Source organism: Monomorium pharaonis, chromosome 11 (genome assembly GCF_013373865.1).
Source record: "Monomorium pharaonis isolate MP-MQ-018 chromosome 11, ASM1337386v2, whole genome shotgun sequence".
Lineage (NCBI taxonomy): Eukaryota > Metazoa > Arthropoda > Insecta > Hymenoptera > Formicidae > Monomorium > Monomorium pharaonis.
The window spans coordinates 3,077,152-3,088,602 of record NC_050477.1 but is presented as its reverse complement, the minus strand read 5'-3'; the positions used below and the strand labels follow the sequence as shown (position 1 = coordinate 3,088,602).

Here is an 11,451-nt window from a genome sequence, read left to right as displayed (position 1 = left end):
TACCATCGCATGCAGAGAAACACTTGTACGACCAAGAAAATTATCATTAAATTTAAATTATATTTCTTTATTATTCGTAACATTATACTGTGTTATAATCTTTATAGAAATATACAAGGCGAGTTACAGTATTACATAATTCTGAAGCGAAATAGTCTAATAAATGTTTACGCTTTAACGTGTTATATTTATGTTTGCTTCGATCTAAGTTTACTTGCGAATGCAGGACTCTGCGGATTGGTCAGTGGTTTCGTCGCTTTGATAACCATTGGCGATTTGTACGCTGGCATCGGTCTGGCTTTTATCTCCGCAAGCTTGCGTAGCTTTGTCTGCACCATTTTTTCAGATTCGAGTCTTTGCATTTCTAGCTCTTGACGCTTTGCCTCTTCCTCCATTTCCTTACGCTTCATCTTTTCATTAAACTCGTGTCGTTCCTTTGCCCGTTTGTCAGTGTTTAATGTCAGTGGATAAGCTTTTAATGGTGCTTTCTGTTTATCAGCGGCATTCTTCGCTTTCTCTATATTCTCTTTCTTCATCTTGGAAGAGTCAACATTCGGCTCTCTGTTCTCTTGATCTTCCACTCGATCGTTCTTCGTATTCTTGTCCTTCGCTAAGAGATGTTCTTTGGATCTACCACGAACCAATACAGGTTTGAAGACTGGTGCTGGATTTGCACGGAATACGCGCGCCCGTTTATCTTCTTCAAACAGCTGCTTCACCAACTGCTCCTTTCTTTCAAAAATTTTCTTGTCCCGATTATCAAAGCTGAATGGACTTGGTAAGATTTTCATTATTCTGTTGTTGTTGCTGCTGTTGTTGCTTAGCCGGTGGTGTTGGTGGCTTCGAGAAATTTGGCACTGGCCTGGCATGAAATTCTGCCTTTATTTTATTAGCCTCTTGCAGACTCTTTAATCGTTGCTCCTTCTTTAACTGCAGATCTTTGTTACGTGCCTCGAAGCTGAATGGCACGATACGCGTCACGTTTTTCGCAGTGACAGTATCCGCCGGCACACCAAAGAATGTTATTTCCTCCCGTTCTACAACGATACCTGCAGGATCGGTCACCACTACCTTCGTGACCATGTTCTTTGAACCGGATAATGCTCTATCGCGATGTGGTAGCGGATTTTTCGGTTGAATCGAATTTGTGGCTTTCTCATTAGATTCCGTAACAGAAATATGCGCGGCTGCCGTCGATTTTTTTGTGACGCCAATAGTCTTCCGTGATCGCAACACATTAGGTGGTATCGGATTGGCTTTTATTTGATGCTTCTTCATCTCCTCCAATTCCAATTTTTCACGCTCTTCTCGACTCAACACGGTAACGGGACGCGCCCTGGTCTTCGACAAGAGTGCTGGTGAAATCGGTATCGTTGGTCTCAAACGATTTTGCATTAACTTTGACATGTTAAGCGGCATACTCGTGTTCGTCTTATTGCTTCTGGTGCGGAAACGCTCGGGCGTCTCAGTTTGGAAACGCGACACAGCTTCCGCTAGACTAATGTATTTTTTGTTAACTGACATTCTACGTTTTGACAAACTTGGTCTGTGATTGCACCAGGTAAGAACTGTGTGCTTGTTCGAAGATCGATTATCTTTTCTGTGTTCAATTGTAGCATCCATGTCGTTCTGATTGTCCTCTTCCTTAGCTTCCTTAGCTTCCTTATTATCATTCGTTAATTCTTTCGATTCATCTTGCAACTCTTTATCATCTTCTACATTATATTCCTTATTGTCCCTCTCATTACATTTCTTAACATCTTTTACATATTCTACATCATTTTTCTCATTACATTCCTCATTTTCCTTTTTGCTTTGTGTCTCTTTATCTTGAGAAGCATCTACTGGATTATTTGGTCTCTTGAAGGTATTATCCTCAGCATAATTTTTATCTTGCTTAAATAGAGCTTGATTAACCAATTTTCCTTTTGCAGACGTGTTATTGTCAGGTATGTAGATATTTTTGCTGATCTTCATGGATCTTGGTACAGAATCTTGTCTAAATGGAACATGTTTATTCGGTACACTGCGACAGCCAACAGATCTAGATGATTTAGCAGTTTTAGACATATTATTAGGCGTCTTAAAAACGACAGATTCCTGGGTACAAGTGACAGTTTTGTTAAGTGCTTCTCGAATTTTAGGTTGCTTTTTACAAAGTTCGAGCTTCCTCATTGCATCATTGAGCACCTGCTCATAGGTGGTCTCTTTTTCTACTTCTTTATTATTGCGATTTTTAGGAGAGATTACTTTGATAGGAGTACTTTTTATAATATCCAAGTCGATATCTGCCTGTAATTTTGTACTAGCACATGTGGCGTCCATTTGATTCTCAGACTGAGCATTATCTATGTTTTCAAAATCAGATTGCAATATACGTTCGTGATTCTCGTGCATTGTTTCAAAGAAATCTGGTAGCCTTGCTGGGCTGTGAGTTGCATTAAAATCTACAAACTGTGGTGCATTTATATTAAAATGATCCTCCATTATTTAATAATGTGCACACAAAAATATATATATATATATGTATATACTAATATCAAGTCATAAAGATAAAAAGAATCGCTATGATATGGCAAAGTACAGATGTCATCCAACAGTAGCTAATATCAATCTGTAACATACAAATTTGTAATCTTAAATTAAATTTTGTGTGATGTCTCCAATATTAGGAATAATAAAAATTCAAGTTAAGCACACGATAAAATAAAATATATGTAGTGCGACTCGTTTAACTTCTCATAGGGTTGGTTGTTCCAACTTCTTGGTAAACTTATCTACCAGGTAAGCATGTATCTATCTTCATTTCTTTTCTTAAATAAATAAAGACAAACATATATTTATCTGATAGGTAAATTTACCAAGAAGTTGGAACAACCAACCCATAGACTATTAAATAAAAATTGGCGTTTTAATAGCAAGAAAAATATTTATCGATATCTACGTCTGAATAGCTGTCTACATTATACGATTATTCATCAAACAAATAAATTAGCAAAGTTTCGCAGATCCAACATTGCTGTTGTATGAAGGCAAGTAAACAATGTACTTACATAGAATTATGTATGTTCTTTATGTATCTCGTCACACAAAATTCGTCGAAAACTCGTATGCGCTTCTTCCTCCTACAATCTCTGCCGTCGCTTTCAATCAATTCATGCGCCCGATTGATCAAGAGAACTTTCGAAGACGGGACAGAGTGAACATCTCGCGAGCACGACCAACGGGCAACGATGAAATCAAACGTACGTTGCATACATTCAAGTTTGAAATAATACCGGTATCTCGTCCGGATTGGCGCGCGTTGTTGCTAGCCGAGTATGAAGTTTCACGCATGCGCGTCCGACGCAAGATCGCCAACTCGAGCAAAAGAAATCAATGCCGTTGAAATACTTTGCCTTTCTCTATTTCTAAAAATTATACGCGGAAGTTTATACCTGTAAATTTAAGTATTGGATAATATTATTTTGATCTTCTCGGCCTTTTTCTTTTCGTTTTTTTATCAAGAGCAGCTGATCTCGGGGCGTAAGTTTGTTCGCGCAACGCACATGCGCAAAAAATTCACCAGATGATGCTTGTCAACATTCAATTGGCTGCTGAATTAATATGAATTTTCATGAAAGGGAAAACAAATCTCTACCAATGAGAAATTTATAGGATTATTTTTAAAATTGATAGCAGCAAATATATATAATATGAATCACAAAAATAAATCGTAATAGAATCGTAAATAATATAATTTGATTTTATCACAAACTTTAATATTGTTATTGAAAGCAGAAAGATAGAAAATCGATTGTTAATGAAAATTGTGCGTACTCTCTTCTGTAAAAATACGATTTATTTAATAAATATTTCACCATTATTTAGAAATACTTGTGCCTATAATTATACAGAATCATATATTATCAATGTTTTTACTGTTAATTTGGACAATGCAAGTTTTATTTATTTCTCAGCCAATTGCACCAACAGTCAATCTAATTGAAAACCTTTTGGTCAAAATCTTTAAAAATGATTTATTATAAAATATCGATTGCAGTTTGCTACGTAACTTTAATCAGAATCTCTCTAAAGGGAGAAAATCAAATTAACTATAAATATTCAAATAGTTGTACAGACTGACGATACAATTGGCCATATTCTTTTATTTCAATACATTAAGTTTTACGAAAATTGATCCTACTCCAGCAATTCATCTTTCTCCTGTTCCAATTCTTTTACGACTCTCTCCAGGGCAAACAGGTGTTCGTCTTGCACACCAGGTGCTATCGTACGCATTGCAGATGCCAGTTTATAGAGATATTCAACATTAGAGCCGCTGATGCCACGCGAAACAAGTATGTGTTTTGCAATAGTATCTATACTCTCCATACCGGCGAAATTTGGATTATCTTCTTCACCTATGTAGATCGTGAGGTAGAACGGAGCCTCATCCAAAGTGGGTGACAGCGATGCAGTCGAGAAGCTGGTTCTCGACAGATCGTTCAAAGACACGTTGGCATTTGAACTGACAGTTTGAACAGATTTTGAGAAATCACAGGGATAGAAAAGGACGGTTTTCTTTATGTAGCCACCTTTTTCTCGAAAATCCAAATGATTCACCACGTTTTCTATGTTCTCGGAGGATATCTTGTACGCGAGTCCCCATACCTCGTCATCAGGATTAGTGGAGGCGAGCAACGTTACCACGCGTCCAGGCTGCAAAAAAAAAAACGCAGAAATGCAGTTGATGCGCGGGGAGGATAATAAATCCCGTGAACACGTTCTTCTCGAGGAGCCAGGCTGTTTTAAACGAACATCATTGTCCAAAGAAAGATAAGCTATAATCCTAAAAACTGCCTCGAGACTTCTTTTTCTAAGGCAAGAACACCCACCCTGTTGGGCACGCCTCTGTGATCAGTGCTCTTTTGATAGAACCGTCTGATGTATCCCTTGATGTGGCCGACGAGCTTTTTCTCGTACGGAAAATCTGCTTTCCATATCAGAGAACCATAACCAAACACCCACATGCTCGCCCGCTCGCGACGTCCGCCGAGAGAATTTCTTTTTATTATCGCCAATAATGACAGTCACGTCGTGCGTCGATGACTTCGTCTAGTCTCCCGGGTAGCAAACTCGTCCTTCAGTATCGCGACATAATTTGCAAGAGAATCCACTTCGAAATTATGCTCCATGTTACATCAGGTGACGCTACGCAAACATAACCTCTGTTTATCTGCCTTAGATACACGTGACATGTGGACAAGGATACACGATACACGAGTGATCAATGCGGAAACGTGTCGCGACTGCTAACGCACCGTAATGTCCAGATTTTCTGTATGTCAAAATAATTCAATATGCGAAACGACATCGCTATTGTTACGCAAGGAGGTCCTTGCTATTCGATGCATAAGAAACGTTGTGCTTATAGGTTAGTTTACGATCTAGAGTCGTCGTTCTACGATATCGTAAATGTAGTCGTAAGTGATTGTGTAACAGAAGTGTAACACAAGTGTGTGTTAATTTTCTGTCAATACTAATTAGCTTTGACCTCAAGTTAATTTCTTTTTCATCTCTTTCTTAGTTCTATGAATAAGAACAACGTTAAAGTTAATTTACATTATGAAACAGAAAAAAACAACAGCTTTACAATACTCTGCAACCACTGACTATGTTTACACTATTGTAGAATTGCTTAAATAGAAATTGCTCAGCTTTTGCAGTGTTAATGTAATTACAAGAATGCTATGATTTATATTGTGTAAATTTTTTTAGAAATTAAAGATTTTTTTAGAAATTAAAGATTTTTAAGAGCCTTCAATGCACAAAGCAAAGTTAACAAACTAATAGTGTGCACTGAGTGCTTGTTTACATACTTTACATCAGTATTCTTATATTTAAGAATACATGTTCAAAAACTATTTAACCAAAAAATAATTCTATGGATGGTACAGATCATTTTACTGGTTAAGAAGTATTTTAAGAAGAATTTAAGATAATTCTTAAATATAAAAATTGACTATAAACAAGCCTTAATATATACTCAGTGAGCACTAGTACAAGCAACCGAATTCACTATAAGTTAATGATAAATTCTAGAAAGTTTATAAAATGCTCGTTTATTATCATAGGTATGGGATCCATTCTCTACGTATATAAGCATTGTAAATTTAAGCGTAAATTGAACTGTTTGTACCCGAATAATATACATGGCATTGTAGTGGGAGCAAATAATAAATTGGCTGTATATGGGGCTAGGTCTATATGTATCTGCGATATAGTTGAAATAGAGTGTGACATAAGGTATACATATATATAAGTACTGTTGAATTGTAATATGTAATATGATTTTAGATACATGATATTTGGAAAGTAAAAAGAATTGTTATATGATAATGAATCTGTAGGAATTGAATATCTATGTTTTTATAACATTTTTCTTTATTCAGCGTATTAGTACAATTTGATTTTTAAAATATAAAACAGTATATGCATAATATATATACATAATAATATACAATAATGTTTTATTTGTTGTATGTATCTAGAATTAGAAAACAAAGCACTGATCAATTCAATGATTGGATAATTGCGGCAGAGTGGATATTGTTTAAAGAACAAGTGCAACTGGCAATTCTGTTTGCCCATAATTATATATCTATATATGATATATCTAATAAAACTTTTCAAACTATACGTTGTGAAGAAACATGCATACTGTATCCTTACACAATTTTAGATAAATAACTTCCTGCAAAAATAATTGTTATTAAAGATATGATATAGTTTTCTTAATTCATATTCAGCTATGGTGGTTCTCTATCAGGAACTTGTCTAGAAAATTTAGTCATTTTCAGTGGAACAGTGTTTCAAGAAATTTTAATATGGAAAATGGACAATAGGTATTATGATCTTAATAAAAGAATGCCAGTTTTGCATCGTTTAACAGGACACAAGGTAAATAATCATATTTAAAAGAAAGAATTTTTTTAATAAAAATTTTTTAACTTGCAAATTTATTTCAGGGTGTTATTTTCTCAGTTATTTATGATTCATATTCGCGATTTATTTGTTCCACATCTGATGATAGAAGTGTCAGATTCTGGAAAGTAATAGAACATGAACATCCTGATAGCAATAACATCAATTGGCAGATAGTAAAAATAGATCCAATAAAAACAAAGTTTGTGCATACAGCAAGAGTTTGGAAAGCCTTAATTAGAAATGACATTGTTTTAACAATTGGAGAAGTAAGATTTAAATTATGTATCATAGTTATAATTTATTTTTATGTATATGTTTTTAATCCACTTTTTCACACAACAGGACTCACTTGTATGCACATGGTCGCTCTCAGGTAATTTACTTAATAAAGCCTACTATAAACCATCTATATGGAGTATTGATGTGTCTGAGGACAATATGACAATATATGTGGGTGGAAGTGATGGAGCTGTATACATGCAACCCTTTGAACATTACAAGAACTTAGAAACAATTTTTCTACCTGTTAATGATACATGTAACTTCCCTAAATATATTTCTTATTTGCATGATGGCACAATTATAGTTTTTACCGAATTAGGAACACTTCTACATTACAACACAGAAATGGTTAAAAAAAATACTATATACTTATTAAATGATGGCTATTATATTATGCAAGTTTCTCCAAGTCGCAATCTTGTTGCTCTTGCATCTAAAGAGGGATACATAATAACATACAAAGGTAGAAGTGTTTATATTTATGCAACAAAAATTTTAACATTAAAATAACTTTTTAATCAAATATATTTTTTATCTTTAAGTTTTTAAATAAATAAAATAATGGATAATATACTTTCAGTGTATCTTGAGACTTTACAACAATATCAAAAAGACAAAATAATGAATTCACATATTTTATCCTTGCACTGGTTAGACGATCATAAATTTATAGCATGCGGAGCAAATGGTCTTTTAAAGTTATGCTGCTTTGAAGGTAATAATTTCTCTTACAATTATATGTAATTACTTGCAATATTATATTACGATTTTAGAATATATTTAATATTAAAGTTTTATATAGGAGTGGAAGAAAAATACAGATTACCTCCCAGTCGAGAACGTTGGTTAACTGCGGCTATAACAGTCTCTACTCTTTCAAAAACATCGCAAATATTAATATGTGGAGACAGAGTTGGGAATATTCATGTATACAAGCGAAAAAGAAATAGTTTTCGTTCTGACACAGACATTGAAGAGCCTATTCAAACACTTTATAAAATTCATGGTAAAATGGGAGTTCAGTCGTTTCATATATTTCGAAAAAACTTAATAACATCTGGACGCGATGGAATGTTGAGATTTTATCAAATATGTGAAGAAGACACGAAACCATTGTTGATGCTGCATAAAAAAAAGATGCCAATGGACTGGATTAGTAGCATGTTAGAAGTTAATATGGAAAGAGCAGGCGAGAAAAAGAATGAAACTTTCTTTATATTTGGTTTTAAACAGGTATAAATAAATTAAATTGTGTGTGTGTGTGTGTGTGTGTAATAGAAAAATTTAATATAATATTTCTCTTATATTTCAAATATTTCAGGTGGAATTTGTAATATATAACTTATTGAATGAAAACATAGTCGTCAAAATTCCTTGTGGTGGCGGTCATAGATCATGGGATTGTATAATATCGCACACAAAAGCAAGTTTTGCTTACATAAAAAATAAACAGGTTCATGTGTGTGATTTGTCTTCTTCTCTTTCTCTGTCACATCCTATTTTGCAGGTATATAACATTAATCTATAAAAAGAAAACGATTAAGCTAGCTTCTCTACATTTGGTTTTTTTTTACATTTACAGAATGGTTTTCACGCAAAAGAGACATGTTGCTTGAGACACATTGAATGCTGTCAGGAAAATATTTTCATATCCGGTGGTGAAGACTGCACTCTACGTGTCAGCCATGTTAATATGTGGAATTTTGAATCAAATTCTTTTAAAAATTTAGGAGTTTTTAGTGGTCATCTTTCGGGTATAAAGTGTATAAGTGTTATTCAATTGCTTGGATCTGCGTTTGAATACCTAGTCTTTTCTGGTGGAGGGAGAGCACAATTGAAAATTTGGGGACTAAACATCATGCAGCCTGATACATCAGATCTAGATATATCATGTTCCGATGTGAATTCTTATATGCTCTATAAACAAAATCAAAATTGTAAAAAACCATGGCAGAAGGCTGAGCAATCTTATATTACAGAACCAGAGACACGTTATATGGATATTTACGCTTATTATCCTTTTAAGGAACTAAATGATGCACTGAATTATGTGTTAGTTTTTATAGCTTGTGCAGATGGATATTTAAGGTAATTTAATTATTTCATTAAATGTTGTGTATTATTTTATAAGAATTATGAATTAACCTTTTTTTTATTGCAGACTACTTGTATATAATGTTGTGACTAACAGCATATATTTAAAAATATCTACTAAATACATAGATCGTTGCATTTTAAAGATGCATATATTATCACATAAATCCAAAGTAATTGCATTAACTATGAGTACGGATGGAAAATTACGTTTTTTCGATTTTACCGATACAATTTCGAAAATATATGAAGATGCAAATTCTGGAAATCAGAATATCGTCGATTTCAACCATATCCCTTTTGCAGAATTTAGCTTGCATCAATCGGGAATTAATTGTTTTGATTTAAAACATATACATGAGGATGAATATCTCTTGGTTACTGGCGGTGATGACAATCTTCTCAGTGTCATCTATTTTCAAATTTATATATCTGAAAATAATAAATTATTGGCTGAAATATTATCTAAATGGAGTACAGCATCCGCACATTCGGCACAAATTGTCGGTCAGTGATATTTTTTTAACTAAAAGTTTCTATAACTGCATATTTTACAAGCATAAGAATTTATAAAAATATGACATCAACAGGTGTAAGATTTATCGATGGAGAAAATAATAAAATGTGTAGTGTGGGAGTAGATCAGCAAGTTATTACCTACAATTATTTATGTTCAAATGGAGTACATGTAGATATCTTAAATCAAATATTTACATCTGTTACGGATGTACAAGGCATGGAATTTGTTAGCACGTAAGTTGAAAAACTTGTTAAATATTATAATTATATCCTTTTGCTTTACATTATTCTTACAAATGTGATTGTGTTAACAGGCACAATTTTGTTTGTATATATGGAAGAGGATTTGAAATACTGTACATTTAAAATTTTGCAAAAGAAATTATTTCTTTAACAAAATATATATTTTCTGTGAAAGTATTATATATATATATATATAATATTTATATATTTCTAGTGTCTCAATATTTTACAATATAAATCTGAATTATTATTTAAATATGATAGAAAGAATGATCAATTATTTTCCATGCTCCTTATATATTTAACTATAGATCAAGATTTTTTATAAAGAATATAAATTGTTCAAAATACGATTAAATAAAATTCGTGACTTTCAAAACAATAAACTCTAAATGTATAAATGTATAAAGTAAAAATTGTATTATTTTAAAAGTAACTAAAGTTATTTGTTCAAAATATTTGACATTTGTAAGATTTAAAAAATTATTTTGAACATACGAAAAATAATTTGGATCTTTATACGATTAAATTATTTGAAAATTTTCAAGAAAGAAGGTAGATATGTACATATTCCGAATAATACCAAAGAGGAACCCGAGAGCGGTCATCGTGTCGTTTTAAGGTGTTTTCATCCATCAGCGTCTTTATGTGCACAAAATGTGCACATTGAATACGTAATCAAATATCTATGAATCCCGTAGGTAATGTGCATAGGTTTGTTCTTGGTAGCTGTACTGTTGTACCGGTGAAATAAGTTAGAACGAGAAAAAATAAATTTGTCTCATTCTAACTTATTGCACCAGTGCAGCAGTGCAGTGACGAAGAACAGGCCTCATGACTTTTTGGGTCTCTTCTATGCTATGTCCATGTTTATTTGGTTCTGTTTCATGCTATTCATATTTTAAATCTGTTTTATGTAAATGTGCATAATCGTGTTCTATAAATGTGCAATACTGACATTGTACAGATATAGCATGGAACAGAACCAATATTTTATTTCACATCACATTTATCACATATCATTTTGTTCCACATATACATAATAAAAATTCACTCACCGATTGCTGTCGCTGCTCCTGCTGCTGATGCTGCTGCTGCTGCTGCTGCTACTGCTACATTCCTTTTCCGGTTTTGGACGGATAATATATCACACACACGAGCAAAACGTGAACTGCGCGCGAGAATTTCACTTGGCGCGACCGTTACATTTGAAAAAATGTATGTGAAAAGTACGGCACGTCAAAACACACTGAACAGAAGTAAATCAATTCGCTCCCAGAGTTTTGTATCTCTGTATGATTGCGCGACGACTAGTAAATGTTTCATTATCGGCACGATCGACAT

General features: G+C 33.5%; 3 protein-coding genes across 5 annotated transcripts; 1 reads left to right on the top strand and 2 right to left on the bottom strand.

The window, feature by feature from the left end:
• Positions 1-51: 51 nt before the first annotated feature.
• LOC105834349 (targeting protein for Xklp2 homolog) lies at positions 52-3,708 on the bottom strand. Its single transcript, XM_012676764.3, is given in 3 exon segments — positions 52-767; positions 769-2,614; positions 3,054-3,708. Coding segments are annotated over 2 exon segments (2,298 nt in total). The 5' UTR covers positions 2,488-2,614; positions 3,054-3,708; the 3' UTR covers positions 52-188.
• Positions 3,709-3,823: 115 nt separating this feature from the next.
• LOC105834355 (putative glutathione-specific gamma-glutamylcyclotransferase 2) lies at positions 3,824-5,041 on the bottom strand. The gene is made up of 2 exons (XM_012676771.2): positions 4,878-5,041; positions 3,824-4,701 (listed from the first exon to the last, which is right to left on the bottom strand). Exons 1-2 carry the CDS (start codon positions 5,010-5,012, stop codon positions 4,183-4,185), a joined length of 654 nt encoding a protein of 217 aa, XP_012532225.1. The 5' UTR covers positions 5,013-5,041; the 3' UTR covers positions 3,824-4,182.
• Positions 5,042-5,274: 233 nt separating this feature from the next.
• LOC105834353 (WD repeat-containing protein 6) lies at positions 5,275-10,242 on the top strand. Of its 3 annotated transcripts, none has more exons than XM_012676769.2 (13): positions 5,275-5,416; positions 6,117-6,288; positions 6,534-6,704; positions 6,792-6,942; positions 7,011-7,235; positions 7,312-7,714; positions 7,832-7,966; positions 8,054-8,484; positions 8,573-8,758; positions 8,834-9,339; positions 9,413-9,852; positions 9,936-10,098; positions 10,179-10,242. In XM_012676769.2, exons 1-13 carry the CDS (start codon positions 5,308-5,310, stop codon positions 10,228-10,230), a joined length of 3,144 nt encoding a protein of 1,047 aa, XP_012532223.1. In that variant the 5' UTR covers positions 5,275-5,307; the 3' UTR covers positions 10,231-10,242. The 3 variants fall into 3 exon arrangements, with proteins under 3 accessions (XP_012532223.1, XP_036150050.1, XP_012532224.1); XM_012676770.3 differs by lacking the exon at positions 5,275-5,416 and adding an exon at positions 5,423-5,715; XM_036294157.1 differs by lacking the exon at positions 6,117-6,288 and having other exon boundaries at positions 5,300-5,416.
• The last annotated feature ends 1,209 nt before the right edge of the window (positions 10,243-11,451 follow it).